This window comes from Hirundo rustica, chromosome 5, assembly GCF_015227805.2.
Source record: "Hirundo rustica isolate bHirRus1 chromosome 5, bHirRus1.pri.v3, whole genome shotgun sequence".
Taxonomy (NCBI): domain Eukaryota; kingdom Metazoa; phylum Chordata; class Aves; order Passeriformes; family Hirundinidae; genus Hirundo; species Hirundo rustica.
Genome location: NC_053454.1, coordinates 28,517,840 through 28,536,837, shown reverse-complemented (window position 1 = coordinate 28,536,837; position 18,998 = coordinate 28,517,840). Strand labels below are relative to the sequence as shown.

The 18,998-nt window shown below is 33.9% G+C and overlaps 1 protein-coding gene across 12 annotated transcripts in view; it reads left to right on the top strand.

Annotated features, from left to right (window-relative positions):
* Positions 1–18,998, top strand: part of SGCZ (sarcoglycan zeta) — a 421,463-nt gene that overhangs the window by 237,713 nt on the left and 164,752 nt on the right. For all 12 annotated transcript variants that reach the window (XM_040065419.2, XM_040065418.2, XM_058420742.1 and 9 more), the window contains one exon: positions 5,083–5,277. In XM_040065419.2, the coding sequence (XP_039921353.1) occupies positions 5,083–5,277 (195 nt within the window). The remainder of the gene's footprint in view (positions 1–5,082; positions 5,278–18,998) is intronic.

Below are 18,998 nucleotides of genomic sequence, written 5' to 3'. Positions count from 1 at the left end.
AGCCAAAACAATGGAAAACTCCGGGCTGATGGCTGGAAGCGGTGGGGTGTCCCGGCAGGCAGAGGGGTGTCCTGGCAGGCAGAGGGGTGTCCTGGCAGGCGAAGTGAGCAGTGCTGGAGAAGCCGCGACAGATGGACGAGGCTGACCCAGCTCCAGCAGAGCAGGCAAAGAGCTCTGAACTCCTGGGTGCTCCAGCAGATGATAGAATTCCCAGGACCGGACCCTCTATTAGCAGTGGACTCCTCATGTAGCCAGCAGTCGCCCGACCGTCCTCTCCAAAAACCGGGAGCAGAAACGAAAAAAAAAACAAACACCCTCAGCTCCCGGAGCCCCCGAGCCTTTCCCTCCCTCCTAAACTAAGTGATCTACTACCTTTTGTGTGGGTCAAGTACCCTTTAAGCATCAGTATTTAGTCTCCTAGCAACTTATGGGGCGGGGGGGGGGGGGGAACTCCACTTAACCCCCAACATAAAGTGGAATAACAAGTAAGTTTTTAAAACCAAAGCTTCTCTTAAAAATACACCGAAAGTGTACTGAAATGTTGCAGTTGGGTTTTGAAAATGTAGCTTAGAAAGGCATATTTTTGAGAAACATCAAGTCTGAGCTGGATTTGAATCCAGCTTCCTCGAAATTTCAGTATAGCACATTATTATTATTTAGAAACATTTCAAGTCACAGAAGAGTGGGAAAAATATGATTCTATTCATTACATGATTATTTATTCTTTTAGCATGCTGTGAACTTCATTGTGCAGAGAATATTACAATTAAATATGTTGAACAGAACAGTCATAAACACTCATACTAATAATGGTAATAGTATCAGGTCACTGATACTCATTTTTGTGAAGTGATAATTTTATTGGAGAACAATATTTGAGATGCAAACATTTATTGTCCTTTTATAGACAATTGTTTCAGTAAGTGTTTAGCGAGCACGGGCATCCCAGGGAGAAAATTGTGTACCTCAGCTGCTGCCCTGCCTGTGGCTGTAATGAAGTCTCTGTAGTAATCTAATTCTATTGAATTAGGAAAAAAAATTAAATTCTAATTGTCAACATAAAGCCCAGAAAATTGTCAATAAAAACATACTGACTTAAGCCTTGTTGACATTGATGACAAAAGTGTACTTTGTGGGCAAGAAAAAACCCAAATTCTTCTGAATTATTAAACTTCAGATCACATAAATTATGTAATCAACTGACTTTTTGTTCAGCTTGATAGTGAAGTTATTTGCATATAGATTTCCTTTAGATTTTCAAGGGTGCAAAGGGATTTCCAGATGTCTTGATTAGAAAACACAGTTTTGGAGTGTTGTGTACAATTCTACCTTCATTTCTAAAAGTTATGAGAAGAAAAATCCACTGCAGAACAAAAAAAGCATCAAACCCTCAGATTAGAATCTTGAAATCTGTCTGATTTGACACCTACATGACAAAAGTAGTCTATGATAAATAATTCTTTTATTTTACTGCGAGGCAGAGTTTGTTTAGTCTCCATCCTTGGGATTGGACCAGATCACCTCTTTTAACTCCATTCTGTGATTCAGTGACATACCCTAGTACAGGTCTCAGAAGAACCACACTCTCCAAATGCATTTGAGCTACTGAAGCAGTTTCAGTAGTGATCTCAATTATAATAAAAAGAAAAATAAGTAAAATCCAAAAAATACAAAATTTCCCATCAGCGCAATAAGGATTTATGCTTTTGTGCACGTAATGTACAATAGAGTCTTAAGGCTTTTATCATATCTGACCGACAATTTGTGGCCCAATGGCTTTAGTAGAGTCAGTTGCTGACATCGTTTTGGCTGCCTTTGAAAGGCTTGAATGGCTAATACCATAAGGGAATTAGCAGGTGTCAGGTGTAGCCCATGTAAAAATGATTTCAGAGGAAGCTGCTCTCTCCATCCAACATTAAATTCTCTAAGAATGCAGTTCTACTACCTTGTCATAGTTGACATAATCCTAACCAAATCAAGATGATACAATATTTTTCTGTATATACTGGAAGAATTCTAGATTACCAAACACTTGCAGAAGAGAAGGGACAATTCATCTGCTTCAACACATACTGGAAGTGGCAGTAAGAACTTTGGGTATAGGCATTTTAAATGCTTTCCAAGAAAATTCATCCTTTTTTATGCATCAGTGTTTTTCAAAAGATATCAACCACTTGCTTGCCATCTTCATATTTGCTTTTATAGTGAGCCTCCTGATTTCACCCAAAGTCTTGATTTTAGAGCCAAGGTTGGGATGTAATACACTAAGCATCTGTATATTTGCTACACAAGTGTAGCAAATACACTTATTGCACTTCCTGCTCTGTGTGATGCATTTTTCACTTTGTATGGTAAACTTCCAGCTAAAGTCTATAAAGAAAACAGTAACATTATTTTCTGCTGTAAGCTTAATGCCATGTACTGTGTGAGGGGAAGCAAAATGAGTGACCTGCTGTAGTGTCATACAAAAAGAGAGATCTCCACAGCATTACCTGCTGGCCAAGAGACTGCGTTACTTTCGGGGTGAGTGGAGAGAGCTAACTCGGTCAGGTAAATCATCTGTATGAGGTTTTGAGCTATGGCTAGTCACGACCAGATTGCATTTTGGGATTTTTTTTTTCCTCTAAATGATGGTATGAAGAATTTTCCCTGGTACCTATAGTTCTTTTTCTATATCTGAAGCTCTACAGCTCATCCAATTCCAGTATGTTCCTTACCAGCCTAAATTATTATTTGGTCTAGATGCTGTCATACTATGAATTTATGTTTCAAAGTTTATTTTTTCATTCTTTCTATGAATTAAGGAAATAAGGCACAGAGAATCAATCAGTAATGAAAATGTCTAGAAGTGGCGTTATGTTCCTGGTGGCAGCTTCAACAGGAGGTGTGGGCCCCCTTCCATGGGGACACAGGTCCAGACAGGCTCCTGCTTCAGCATGGGCTCTCCATGGGTTCACAAACTAGGACACCTCAGGCTACACCAGCATGGGATGTTCCATGGGCTGTGGTATGGATGTCTCCTCTGTCATGGCCCTCCATGAGCTGCAAGGGCATAGCTTGCTTCACCAAGGCTCACAGAGTTGAACAGTGTACAGAGCAAACAGTGATGCCTTACTGTGGTGATGGAATGAAATATCCTTGTATTTAATGATTGTGTTGCAAAGGGTCTGTTTCATGGGACTATATTCAGTTTAAGGACCAGTGCTACTTCTGACTTTGTCATGACCTGGAAGTCTACTTTTCAATTATTTTTAATGAAAATAATTTTTTCATAGGTAATATACAAGGATAAATTGCAAGAAAATGGAAATTATGTAAAATTAACCAGTTATTTTAAATCTCTAAATTTAATCATACATTTCATTTTTGTTACAATGGCTGGCTAAATAAATGTGTAGAAACTCATTATAAGGAGAAAGTTGATTAACCTATTTGTGTACTCAGTTTCTGGATGAATAAGGCATTTTCACACAACTAGGATGAAAACTGCCAGGATATGGTAAGAAGATGATGCAAGGTCTTAAAACCTGGACATACTTTGTTTTGGGAGGATTCAGAATTGCCGTTGAGGAAAATTTTGTTTGTAACGTTTACCACATAAATAAACTGCTAAATGTTGCATTTAATTGAAATTGCGGACAAAGGGAAGAAATCATGATGGGGAAAAAAAAATTACAAAGTGCCTATTTGCTAACTTATTTAAAATCTGCTTATTAAATTCATTATTTCTGTTTTGATTTATTTCAGTGATATATATGCTGTCACAATATGGATGTGTGTTCTATGACTTATGGGGGTTAATTTATTCCATTAATATCTCATTCACTAGAAGAATGGTGAAACCTAAAGAGCGTTGATTTGGATAAATATCTAGCAACACAGATAATTACATGAACATTTTTGTGCTTCACATTTTAAAAATCTTACAAATCAACATTTCTTTGATCCTTCAAATCAATGTAATCTGTTTTTTATTTCTCATTGAATCAAGTGACTCATTTTTGTGCATTTTTACTTTTCTTTTAGTCAAAGGCAGCTTTTAAGTGCAGAATAGATTGTTTCATCTGGTTTGTAAGTTTGTTGAGTTTGTTTGTTTGTTTTGGATTGTTTTGTTTTGTGTTTTCTTCTTCCTCCTGAGCACAAAGCCTAATAAAACAACATTTTTAAATGGGCGTATTACAGAAAGAACTCTTACATAAATAGAATGAGACTGCTTTAATTTAACTTTTAAGTCACAGAGAAAATTTAGTACCTTCCAGACTAAAAGCAATGTGACTGCTGAATATGAATATAAATATCTGTAAAAGAAAGTTAAGGAGGAAAAAACAAATGGTTTCTTATTAAATAGCATGAATAGTTTTGTTCTAAAGAAATACTAATAGTAAGCTCTCTAAGTAGTTTGCAAGCAGATACTGCTTGCTTATGTGTGAGGAGAATTCAAACTAGTTCAGGAATTCAACAGATTATAATTGTATCCATCTCATAAAGGGCAAAATGTTGGGGTTCTTTTTAAAATATGGAGGCATGTATAAAAACATCAATTATTAATTTAATTTGCTAAGTATAAAAAAAGAGTGCAAACTTCATTTATGAAAGATGTATTTTAGAAAGGTGAGGTTTTTTTCTTCTATTTGTATGAATGTACTGGCTACAAGCTATATGAAGAAAACTACCTTTACCTCAGACAAAACCAGTGCAAAAAAAAAGGTGTGTGACTCTTTCTCCAGAACCAAATTTTGCTGAATTATCTCATAAAGGACAATAAAAAAATATTCAGAAATAGAGTGTAAGATACATGCATGGATTACTTTTATATTTTTAATATTTTCTTGCTGATAAATTTGAAATACAAATCCAATTTTAAATAGAAGCCAAAGGTTTATTTAAATTCATTAAATCCATCAAATTCTTACTAGGTGCCTAGTAAAAATAACATTGATGTGGTTAGTAATAGAAGAATGTATCTCTTCTGTGGCCAAAGAAACTGATTTTCTATACATTCTGAGATAATTTTCACATAATATTACAGGTGAAAAACAGACCTCTCATTTACTTACTTATACTTACATCTTTCTTTTACAGATGACACGAGAGCAGTATATATTAGCAACACAACAGAACAGCCTTCCAAGGACTGAACATCCTCAATTTTACCCAGTAGGGATTTATGGATGGCGAAAGAGGTGCTTATACTTCTTTGTCCTTCTGCTCTTGGTTACCATGATTGTTAATTTAGCAATGACAATATGGATTTTGAAGGTTATGAATTTCACAGTGGTAAGTATTACAGTAACTTTATGTACCTCATTTCTTCAAGTTCTGACTTGTAGTCTTTTCTTTTTCCTTTATCATATTATATTTGAAATCTTGTAATTTTGGAGGAAAAATCATATGTAATTCTTGAATGTTAGTTCAGATATTTATATTTTTTACGTATATTCTGCAGTGAGTGGACTGGTGCCCTATCTATTCAGATACTTTTGGTTAATCGTATCTTCTGAAATTATATATGGATCTTAGATTTTTTTGTTTAGTTATTTGCCTGAATCAAAAGTGTAATGATGACTGCCCCAAGCAACTTTTGTTTTCTAGTCACCACTAAATAACAAGCAAGAGCAATTTACTATATATGTTCTGCATAGTAGCTCTCTTAGAAGGGAACTGGGTTGGTTGAGTTAACTTATGTTTCCTTTTATATTTTTTTGTTTGTTCTTTGTATTTTTTAAATTTTACTGGCAATTTGGACTGTTTCGTCTAGAACTTAGAGTGGCTGTTTTGGTGTGGATAGGGGGGTAGGTGAGTCTAAAAGAAACATGCTTCAATGAGTCAATCTCTGGCTGGAATATTTAATATCAGCAAAATATTGCAGATGTACACTTGAAATATCATCTGTGTTCAATTGAAACTGTGGTAGGAGTGTGCACTAGCTGGCAGCAGAGCAGTGACTTTTCATACATCAAAAGAAAAGACAGAACTCTACACAGTTTAAAATAGCAGTGTTTCTGCTAGGATCAGTGCAGTCTTCCTCTCTGGATTTTAACCTTCATAATCCATATTTTGATGTCAGTGGTTATAAATTTCCAATTCCTATTTCACAGCACATTTCTCTTCTCCATTAGTTTATCGGAAATAAAAGAATAGCCAACAAAACCAGCATAAAACCCATGTCTAAAATTGTTCTGCATCCGTTGATGATCTGTAACGCACTGGGTTATGTTAATCTGTTGTCTGGTGAGACATATTGTGCAAATACATTTATTCTTCTGAGCTTTCCATTAGTGGATGAACATGTTGAATTCATATTTTGACAACTGTATGGCTTTAATATTAATGTACATAAAAGTGTGTAAGAGTCTTTTGGAGAGTTGCCTTTTTTCTGAGGGGGCTTTATTTTTTTTTTTGGTTCTGTTTGTTTTGGGTTTTTTTGTGCAATGTGCTTTCAAAATAAGACGCTCATATACGTTTTTGCTTATTAGAGTATTCATTTTGTACTGGAAACATATTTAGGCATAACTCTATTAAAAAAATTTAAATAGATTTTCAAAAATCACAGGATTTTTCTCTGTGCAGAAGATTGCATTCCAATAGGATATTTGAAAGTACTGTTTCCATATCTAGGGATTGTTTGACCTTCCACAATACAAGCTATTATAATGCTATCCAAAGGCTATCTAGTTTAATTTTTTTCAAATTTGATCACGCAGCTATTTAAAACAAAAAAAAAAAAGAGAATTTTCAAAATTTTTTCTTTCCTTCATATCAAAGTTTATTAGAAATTTTAAAACTTATGGTGAATTACTGAATCTAATGCAGAAAGCAAACAGATCTTTGCAGCTCTTATAATAAAACACCTTTTCCTTGATCATATTCAAATACATTTTTAAGATTATGTGCTGAAGAATGAATTTATTTTGCAGACTCGTGGAATGGTAGGTAGTCTTCTACTTTGAGTAGTTAGTGTTCACATTGGAAGCTCTGTATGCTAGAAGATTGGTAGAAGACTGTCATGTTAAAAGTTACATCTTCATGCTCATGTCCTCGCATGCACATTTGAGCAAGTGGGAAATTTGTATTAAGTCTGAAAGAGTCACGTTCTCAGGGGCAGGTGTTTGAGAGTAAAATAATTTAGTTTATAAACTTAAAGTTTTTGTATTTAAAAAGACAATGGCTTTGATATATATATATATATTTATTCTATGTGCATGTATATATGTACAGATAGATATAAACGAAGAAATTCTATTTGTATAACTGGAGAGTGATAGTGAAGCTGGAAACCTCAAGAGTGTTTGCTCAAAAGAGGAATATAGCCATGATAAAAGTAATTGCTGAAATTGGACTGCTTTGACATTTTGACATTATTTTAAATTTTTTCCTGTTTTAGCATAAGCCAGTGCTGAGCTTTCTATAAATATGATAGCAATTGCAACATTTTAAGGGGTTATGAAGAGCCAGGTTTGTCATTGCTGTCTGACAATTGCAGCACCATTTATTTGTATTAGCTGTTGACTTTCTATTTTTAACTGTAAAGCTACAGTCACTGATAATTTGGCATAATAAAAGCCTTTCAGTGATCAAGTTTCTAGTTGTAAAAATTTTCTGAATATACTGACCTTGCACATAAAAGCCTCTTTCTGAGTCTGAGCTAGTTATCCACTGCTCTTTTTATACTTAGAGTGTAGAAACAGGGCCTTCTGTAAAGCATTCATCTCATAGCAAGATAGGCAACTGATGCGAATTTTTCTCAAGGAGAAATGTTGAATAACTTATCAAAGAAGTAATTTAAAAAAAAAGTTTCTTTGCAGTTGTGTAAAAACATAGTACAGGCAAGGTGTACAAGTCTCCTTTTATCAGATTATGTAACACGACTAGGAAACGTAGACAAATGTTCTGGGATACAATCTCTTCTTCCAGTGTAAAAGGTAAGAAATTTGAAAGTAAATACAAGTTAAAAATAACTTCCCTGATATATATTATGTATCTGATGAGCAAAATTAAAGGTAATTAATATCTGTGGAGCAGGAATATTAGACGGGGGAATCATAAGTGTAGTAATAATTTTTGAAAGACATTTTCCCACTAGTAGCTCAGTCTTACTGTCCTTTAATATCTAGTCAAACTTTGTGACCTCACTGTTCAATTATCTTTTTAGAAAGATGTGGCCAAGGATACTGATGGCATCTTGGCCTGTATCAAGAGCAGTGTGGCCATCAGGACTTGGGACATGACTATCCCTCTCTACTTGGCTCTGGTGAGGTCACACCTCAAGAACTGTGTTCAGTTTTGGGCCCCTCACTTCTAAAAGGACATTGAGGTGCTGGAGCATGTCTGGAGACAGGCAACAGAACTGACAAATGGTCTAGAAAACATTTCTTATGAGGAATGGTTGAGGGAGCTGGGGGTGTTTAGCCTGGAGAAGGAGAGTCTCAAAGCAGGGACCTCATCGCTCTCTACAACTGCCTGAAAGGCGGGTGTACTGAGATGGGGATTGTTTTCTTCTGCCATGTCTCAAAAGAAGAAATGGCCTTAAGCTGTGCTGGGGGAGGTTCATATTACATAACAGTTTGGGGTTTTTTTCACTGAAAAAGTAGTTAGACATTGAAATAAGTTGCCCAGGCAAGGTGTGAAGTCATCATCTCTGGAAGTGTTCAAAGGGCATCTGTATGTGGCACTTAGGGATAGGGTTTAGGGGTGGTCATGGTGGTACTGGGTGGATGGTTGAACTGGATGATCTTGAAGGTCTGATTTTCAAAGGGGACATACAAAATATCTTGGAAGAATCAAGCCAGGAACTAAATCTGTAACTTTTGTTAGTTTATAAAATAATAGTCTTAGGGGACTTGGGTTTCATGGAACACTTATAGTTTCCTTTCCTTGTACGAAGCTTGGCATGGTTCATAGGCTACCCCATGGAAACATCTTTCACTTTTCATCAGGATGTAATTAACTCTCACTTAGTCTATATTATACAAGTTTAATGAAGCTCAAAGCTGTTAGTTACTTTTTTTTCTGTCTGTAAAGTTACTATACTAGGGATTTCAGGAAGGATGGACAGTCAAGTCATTACTTGTTACCAGAGCCAAGGGGTAAAATATTAATGGTTTTGTGTTTAGAACATCCTGGTTATTTCATATATGTAATATATGTGAATTTTAAAGGCTTGTGAAGAAATATGGTTTTTTTACTGTGCTTGCATTCTTGTTGACCTGTATGTATATGGACCACAGCATAAGTAATTAGCTGATTTTTTTAAAAAATATACAATCAATTTAGCACTATTCTCTGATAATTTTTTTATTTTGTATCATCTTTGTTATTCTAACCTCAACGGAACTATAATTTTTATATAATTTATTCTTCATATAGCTGATAATGCATAAAGCATATTGATACTCTCTCAATCTGAATTACTTTGTAAAAGAGATTTACTGTCTATTTTTGTTACTAATCAAATACCAGTGTAACGATACGTGACTGAAAGTTTTCTATACATATTTCAAACTAGCTTTAAAAAGGGGAATTCAAAGTATTCTTCTTATTGTTGGGACGTGACATTGTGAAATAACATGGAGCAAGCAACATAGAAGTGTAGGTCCAGCTCTTGTTGGCGGAGGCATTTAATAATAACTCTTTTATACATTTTCTAATGTGTGCACAATTGGTCTTAATATCAATAATTATTTAATATTATGTTGTTTCTTTGCTTATTACATGACACTGATGTCTGGGGTTTACTGAAGTTAAAAAATGGTAATGTTAGAGAAAATACTCATGCCTTTAGTTCTTAGATCTCTTTTTGTGGCCTGTGGCAGCCCTATAGCACAAAGTTATTTTACTGGTTTTGGTTATACGTCTGGTTTTGTGTGTCTTCATATTCTGATTACCCCTAGGAATCCATAAATGAAAAGACGTTTTGTGACCCTCTGTAAGAATGCTGCCACCTACTTCAGATGTTTTCTTATGGTGTGGTTGCAGTATTGCAGTCAGTTTTGACCGCTGTCATGACACAGTGTTGTCTTTATTGATCCATGTTAAACTCTTCTTGGCACTACTACCATGGGAATTACTTTTAAGACCAGGTACCAGACAGCTTAGCATCTGGGTAGAGACGGTTATTTCTCCAGGGACAGAGCTTTAGCTTCAGACATAAGCAGAATGTAAAGAGCAGTTTGAATTTCCTGGCTAGAATGCATGTCCTTCGTGCCCCCAATTGAGCATACTTTCGTTGCTGGCTGCCTAGATCTGGATTCACGTTGTATGGACAGCAGGTAGTTTGCAGGTGGAATGTCTGCCTGAATATACACAAGGCAAGTAAAAATCAAGCTGTGATTTCTTTATGTGACAGCATATGTAATAAGGCAGAAATATGCAACCATTACCTCCCAGCCTTTTGTATCATTACAGATTATCCCTATATTCCTTTACAAGTTTTAATTTTACAGTTGGAAACTTTCAGATCTGTAAGAATCTAAATCTGAAGTATAATATTATATTAAGGTTACTTATAGACACCAGTTAACAAGATATATTTTCCTGAGTTTTCGTTAATTTCCAAGAATGTAGAAATATTTCAGATATTTAACTGTATTGGGACACACACATGCTTCTGATCTTAATATCCAATGTGGAGACAGCATTCACAATTTCCTTGAAAGTACAATTTCTCCACTGAAGTTATAATTTGATGCCTAAATTTGTTAGTGGTACAGAAATAAATCAGTTCTGTTCAGTGCTTTTATCTAGATGTAGACCAAACTGTCTTGGCATACTGAAGAAAAACAAAATCTATTTGTGAAACTGTACTGTTATAAAAATTATCAATTTCTTAGCAAGCATTGCAATGATATGAATAGTTATGTTTCCAGTAGTCTTTGGCCAACCTTATGTGTTTATCTGATGGTCAAAACAATATTTAGTTATCAGTTCAGTTGGTTCTGCTGGGCTAGGAGATGAAGATAGCATTTTCACATAATAACTGATACGATTTCAAGTAGAACTAGGGCAAGGGTCTTTTCCATTTTTTTTAGACAATATTTGAGACATGTTCAATTTGTAGCAGCTTGGCATTTAAAAATTATAAAGTTTTCTAATTGTACTTATCTCAAAATATTTTTGTCATTTGGCAAACAGAAAACTTGTTTCATTTGACAAAGGCAGAAATTTGTTATTAGGTTTTGAATAAGTATGAATAGCAGCAGTTGATATATTCTGTCACATCTGCAGGTTTAATTTACTCCAATGACAATAATTTCTTGTCAATACCTTTATTTAAAAACTGTAAATTATCTCTTTAACTTTTTATCTATTAACTAGGTAGAAAATTATTTCTCTAGATCCATCAGTATTTTAGCTCTCAAGAACATCATGTTCTGTTTTAGGATGAATGCAAGAAAGCTCTTGTTCCCTTTTTGTTTGGTTTTATAGTGACAAAGTTGCAGTCTAGGTCAGACGATATAATAATTTTTAATTATTATGAGACTTAAGATATGAGAGACCAAGGTTCAAATTGTCTCCAGTGTAGATCGTGTTCCAGATAAGTGTTTTATCCATAGGTTATTAGTCCTGATTTCTGATTTTTTTTTTAGTAGATCCATGAAATCTATCTTACTATTTCTTAATCTCAAACATTACATATCAAACTTGTAACAAATTGTATTGACAGTTCCAATGAAATGGCTGTGTATTCCTCAGGAATATTTTCTGCACAGATTTATAATTCTTTTGAAAATTTGACTTTTAAATGATTTGAAAGAATGTCTAGAAAATATTCAGCCAGCTAAAATGAGTATTAGACACTAGATGTCTGCACATGGACATGTATACATGTATGCACCAAGTCTTATTTATATATCTGACTATGTTTTCATATCCTAACGGTGTGCTGGAAATCAGAAATTTCAGCTTCTTGAGTGAACCTGTCAGCTCCATGAATAATTCATCAACTTACTCAAAAAATGTCAGCAAATTATTCTTGCTATGAGTTAATTTTGCTTGAACTTTTTAATGCCATTTTTTAACATTCATGTAAAAGCACAACTTTAGAGAGCTGGAGGGTATTTTGTACAACTCGTGTCCTCTTTAATTTTCAGTGCCGTAGGCAAGAATGAACTGATTTATTCTTACTCTTTTGAGCATTTCATATATTTGCTGTCCTGAGCACAGTGAAACATTAATTTTAAGTATTTCTAGCACCATTCCTCTAAATGATTCCACTTTTTTATCTCATCTTTTATGTGTACCTCCTGTATTGTCTACCTCTTTTCCTAGTCCTTATAGGAAGGAAAAAAAATCAGTGTCAGTGCAAGTACAGTGTAGATTACTTGACTGTACAGTAATTAATATGAAATCTGTTGTGTCACTGTGGAAAGATGACTGATGTCATGTTTGTCATATATAAGGCAACAGCTCACATGAACAGTCAAGCGACTGTTAAACATATTTTATTAGGTATTTTATAGTCCTGGACATCTCATGGAAAGATATCTTTTCATAAAATGGAAGGCATGAAAACAATCCTATTTAATAGCACTTCTCAGCAAATATTAACCCATTTGCTTAATGTGCAGAATATATTATTGATTCTGTGTGGCTGATTGCAGATCTTAAATTATTTATTTTGTTTCTGAGATGATATGGCTGTACATTTTGGGGTTTGTTTTTAACAAATTATCTCTGATGAAGAAAGAATGGGATAAAAGTAATTTATCATTTCTGTATTTGTTTGGTCATTCAGATTTAACAGCAGAGTACTAGTAGACTTCCCAATAGAAAAGGGAAGTAAATACATTTCACCTTGAACAGTCTTGAAAAAATGTGATTTAATTAACTGTAGAAAAATTTAATCTATTCACACAATTGTTTAAACAGTTTCAACTTGACTTTACAGTGGCTTTGGAAATTTGTACTGTAGTATCTAGGCCTTGACTTCCTAGAGAAAACTGCCTATAAAAAATGTTTACTTTGTAGTCATGCATTGAGAACATGAAGAGGCATTTGACTTTCCAAGGCCACTTCTTGCTCATTTGTCTCGTTGCTTTAGATTTGTTTCAATAAGTGTCAGGAGTGACTTATACTCAGTTTAAGAGACACAGATACAACTTCTACTTTTATGCCATGTGGGTTGACCAGCATTTCAAAGATAGCTTGCCCCATGTTTCAAAATGTGGATGGCTACCTCTTCTACCCTTCACTGGAGTGATTCTCATTGTGCATTAAACCATGACTGGTGCAACCTCTCATTCCTTAACATTCCAAAAAAGACACAGGCTGTGGCTTTAGAATGTACAGAAGGGAGCAACAGCTTAAATTCATATAGTAGGTTAGCCAAAAATGTGTGTATATATATATATGTATATACTCTGAGACGTCTACCTTATCTGAAATAATCTTGTGCTTGAGCTGTGTGAACAATGTTTACTACACAGCCTATTCTTAATCATTCACTATGTAAATAGGCCGGAACAAATACCTCAGATTTTTTTTCAAATATTTGCTTTCATGAAATGGAATTAACTTAATTTCCATTAAAGGCTCTCTCTTTCCTTTCTGTGTGTATTCTAGCATGACATCAGTGTTTATAGAAAATGAGATTTTCAAGAGAATATTATATAAATATATTTTTGAATTCTTAAAAGATTATTGAGTAGGATAGTTCTGACACTTATATTTGTCCAAATGCGTAACTTGAATAGCAGATATTTGAAGAATGTTTTTGATGTGCAGTCATTTTTAATAAGGGGGGGGAAAAGGAGAAAAAAATTAATTTTGTATACCAGGGTTCATGAAAATAATCAAGAGAAAGTAATGAAAAGAAAAGAAGGCTAATGTATCAGCATGTTTGTCTCAAGTGGTGCAGCTAAATCACAGGTAATTTTGTAGTTCAGGCCAAGCAGTAATTTTTGTGAGATTATTTTGCAATGATTAGAGAGATATCAAACCACTTGAACAAACTTTAGTTACTTAAAAGCAATAACAATCTGTATGAATAACATAATGTGTGATTCTTATTTCCTTTCTATTATTGGGATGATTTATCTGAGTAAAGAGTGCAATAAAAAAAATTACATTCTCTGCTTGGAATCCTGCATTTATTTGTGCAAATCTTCTATCTTGATATAAATGCAAGTGTGTGTGTGTGTATTAAGTACAAGAGCATAATGTACTTATGTAAATCTAGCCTAAATTAGATTTAGCACATTTAGGAATTATAATAAAAAAGAAACAGGAAGATAAGATAGAATATGTAGTGATAAATGTCTTACATGGCAGAGTATTTCCTCTTCTTTCTTATAAGTCAGGATATTAAGTGTGTGGTAGGAGTCCCAGACAGGATGAAATGATGAATCAAATGTTTCGCTGATGCAGAAGCAAGGACATTTTTCTTTAATTAAAAATGTGAATAAGGGCTTTGTCTGTCCTGCAGCAAACAAGGAGAAAAAATTTCAAGACTTTTACCCAAAAGATAAAACAATGATGGAGGTATCATTTCTATGCCTGACAAATATATTTCACTACTGCTAGGTGTAATCAAGGAATGAAAATCAAGAAATCCAATAAAAGCAGATTATAAATGATTACAAAATAGAAGTAAATGTTAATACACAGTCCTAAACCTCTTAATCATAACCTAAATTTGGCTGCCTTTTTTGGAAAAGCCTGGTGCATCAGAGCTTGTCCAATGAATTTTTTATTCAAGCATCATGGTCTGTCGTATCAGTGTCCATCAATAATGTAGTCCTCACCATTTTACTGTGACATTCAGTTAAGTACAACAAATTGTGCACAGTGTTGTGTAAGATCTTAAGAGATTTGAACTTACTGCCTCTTACAAAATAACACCCCCCCAAACACCAGATACATATTTTAATGTCTCTAATAATGAAATCAGCATTTTTGATGAAAAATCACAATCTATACAATCATTTAAATTATAGATCGATCTTTCCTCTTACCTCATTGACATCTATTTATACAGTAGAGCAACATCGAGAAACGTTTTCCCAGAGAGAAATTTCTAATTGCTGTGTTTACTTTTCTTATTATCTTCAAGGTTCAGGTTTATAACATCAAGGACGTGCAAGAGGGTAACATATTTCTGTCTACATCAACAAAAAACTAAAATTGGAATAAGCATAATAAAAATACAATAGGAATTATTATATATTAACTTTGACTAGTTCAAATTTTAACACATCTTTCCTCTCATATACCAAGATGACACAAGTCAAAAAATGAAAAGCTATTCTTTTCATAAAATGAAAATCAAAATTTCTATCATATTATGCTCAGTTGAGATGATATTTTAATAATAAAGGTAGATGAAAACTGATGTAAAGATAGAAATTTAAAAATATATACTTGGTCATCTTCAAATCATTCTTCCATTTTTAGAGATGGAGCGTTCTCATTTCCTTCATTATGTTCAGGAATATGCAATTCATATCAGTCATCTTTTGGGGTCTGGTCATTTAACACAGAATTAACAGAGAAGGCAAATATCTCTATTACCTTTATTGGCTGAAAAAGTAATATGAAAGACACTTATTTTTAATAGTTTTTGTCACATACTCTAACATTTTATTTATTTACCGAAAGATGATAATCACTATTAAAATATGTGTTCATTTTTTACAGCAGTCAATTTAAAGTAAAAATGTATGATGCCAACAATTTGTCTGTGGATTTTTTTGAATTCTTAAAAGATATGTATACAAACATCCAAACTTTTTTTTTTCTCAAGAGGGGTGTAAACTATTTACATTTGAATTTCCTGGTGGTTTTCACAGTTTTTTTTTTTTTGCTTCTTCAGTAATTATAATGCTAACTATAAAGGGGGAGGGTTGATTTTTAAGCTTAGTTCTATGTTATCTTGCTCTTACTTTAAACTTCATTAATTATTTGCAAAATTATTTAAATTAAATCTTATCTACAGGATGCTACTATGGAAATACTTTTGTCATGGTTACAAAAAGGTCATACATTTTTTTGGTACCTAAGGAGTACCTGTTGTACAGGAAAAAAGGAGCAAAGAGTATAGCAATACAAAGTCTCTGGCAGATATAAAACTTTGGGGGGAATATGCTTCCTCTAAACTCTCACGTCACTTTTGATATTAAGCTGGAGTGTTATGGTCTGCAGTTCTTAATATGAACTGTGGAAAAATAAATATCCTGTTATGAATTGTTATCTGAGCTTTCGTCTAACTGTCAAAGGACTCTTATACTTCTGTTTTAAGGTTTAATAAAGCTGTAACCTGGAGCTTGCTGAAGGTTAACACATTTACTTTCAAGAAAATAAAATTCAGTGGCAGATAAGGGCATTTATTACTGTACAAATAAAAAGAAATAGTTTTTTTAGTCTGAAGGGAAACATTAATGGATTTTGGATTCATGGTGTGTATGAATAAAATTACTTCAGATACCCTAAGGTTCAGGTGAAACCTGAGTCATATGTAAAGTAAAAGTATAACAAAACACCTGATAATTCTTAACCATTCTTAAAAATTCTGAACGCAGAAAAAACACTGCCTCAATCAAAATGAAAGTAAGTATAGGTTTTACAGTAGGATATAATATAAGCACAGGTTCTCAAAGGTATAAGCTCAGCTGAACTATTCTGCAGACAATTACTGTTTCTTGTCAGAAGATCTGAGGAGTCCATCTAACTAGTCCAGTCATATAAATATTTCACAATGCTCTGTTCTAGTTAACTGAAATTTATTAGTAGAGTATTACTGAATATTCAAAGAGCTTACAGTGTATAAATTTACACATACATACACAAAGATATTCCTAAATAATTTTTTTACATCAAGTAATCTTTCTGTATTACAGAGAATATTTCTAAAATCTTACTTTACAGCTTTTAGTTTACTGGGCATTGAAACCTCTCACTACCTGGTAGTGCACTCTGTGTTGAATGTGATTATAAGTATTTATATAAACTTTTTCACACTTCTGTGTGTGTTTTTTGAATGCTTTAACACTTGGTGATGTTTTTATACACACAATCTAAAAGATTCAAGTGTTAGGTTAGCAGTTAGTGGCTGGGTTTTCAGAAATAATGTAAAGTCAATTTTGATGGCATGTATGTTATTTGAAAAATACAATCCTGCACAGCTTTATGCTTGTTGATGTTGTATGACACCCTCTGGATCCATTCTATGTGAAATATTTCCTTATTGAGCACAGTATTTATTGTGCGTGGTACATATATGTAGTATGCTGGGTGGGCTGTGGGAAATAACAGCTAAACAAACAAAGACTCTGCTGTAAAGGATGTTGAAGTGCAGTATGCTCATGCAGGCTCTAAAACCACAAAGTATCGTGCTGGAAGTACAGATTCCCATGAAGGTGGAGCAATAAAGTGTACAAAGAATTTCTGTGACTGGGCAGGACAGTGAAGACCAGGAGCTGTGCATTAGAGGTCTACATGAGGCACACAAGTCTTTCACCTTCCTTTTCATTTACTGATGATTAGAAGTACCAATTCCAGGGTGAGTCCAGGAAAATAAGGTAGTTAGGAAAAGCTGTCCACATAGTGTGGAAGCCAGCTGAACATGAGCTACAGAGAAGAGACAGCTGTTCAGACCATGGAAGGAACATTCTGTGGTGGGTAATCACTTGGATGGAGAGGAGTTGTTAAAAGTTGGGGAAAAGTGTTACTCTGACAGCATCATCTGTAGTTAATCTATGGAGCACTTCACCCCGTGATGTAAATGTTAAAAAAATTGATGGATGATTAAGAATTGAATGGATAAATGCATGGAAGGAAAATGTACCAAAAAAACCCCCCACCTGGATCTGAATATCCTATTTTAATATTTGTGTGTCTGATGCTGTTGGAAATGAGACATTGGGGTTAACTTTTGGTCTCATCCAGAATGGCCATTATGATTTTATGAAAGCAGAGTTGAAGATGTGATTCTCAGTTTATACATTATATTGATTGTATTGTGTATTTCAATCCATCTCAAAGTGTGCAGGAATTTAAGGATATTTAAGTCAACAGAACTTATACATTATATTGATTGTATTGTGTATTTCAATCCATCAAAGTGTGCAGGAATTTAAGGATATTTAAGTCAATAGAACTAAGTGCTTTAATCCTAATCCCAAGAAATTAGTAATTATTTAAAATCTTGATTTCCTCCCATAGACAGATAAGAAAATAAAGGGGTAGGCTGGGTAGCAGTGTTGTAGCACAGCAGAATAAAACTAAACTGATATATTGTCAAATTAAATTCTGGATTTGGATCTGCAAGTTATTGCTCTCTGTCATAAAAGTGTGACTTAGTTAACTAAGCTATTTCCAAGCAATACCTACTTTTATATAATTTTGTGAACAGTAATAGAAATTCTGAAGAGGTGGTAAAAAGAACTGGGCAAGCTATTGGAATAACAGCTTATGTATATATTTAGGATATTTTCCATGTTAGAATTTCAAAGAGTTTCTTTCCTTCACATTTACAAATATAACTATATTTGTATTGGTTGTATAAATTCTGAAAAAAAACCCCAACAGAATGTCTTGAATATAAAGCATTGATCAGTTGTTTCGGTTTTTGCCCTTGGCCTCAGATAAAATCTTAGGCAATCACTGTTACACTTGTATAGATTTGTTAAACAAAATGTTATAGATTTTTTTTTTCAAATATTTTTTTCAGTTTACTAGAATGGCTGAAACTCACTTCAAATTACTTAAAAATTAATCCATATAATCCGTATACCTAGATTACTTTCCATGCTTATTCTCAGACCTTTCTCTCTGTCCCTCTGCAAAATCTACAAGGAAGAGGCCACTATATGGGTAGCCAAGATAATTTAGATTTTTTTTTTTAATTTCTTAATTGTTGTTTATGACAACAGTTTAGAGAAGTAAAACCATGTTTAAGCTATCACTGTCTTTTAAGAGCTCATTATGTGTCTATTCCATTTTAGTGTATGCCTTGTATTTCCTTATGTATGTATGAAACATACCTGTGTGTACAGCTACCCATG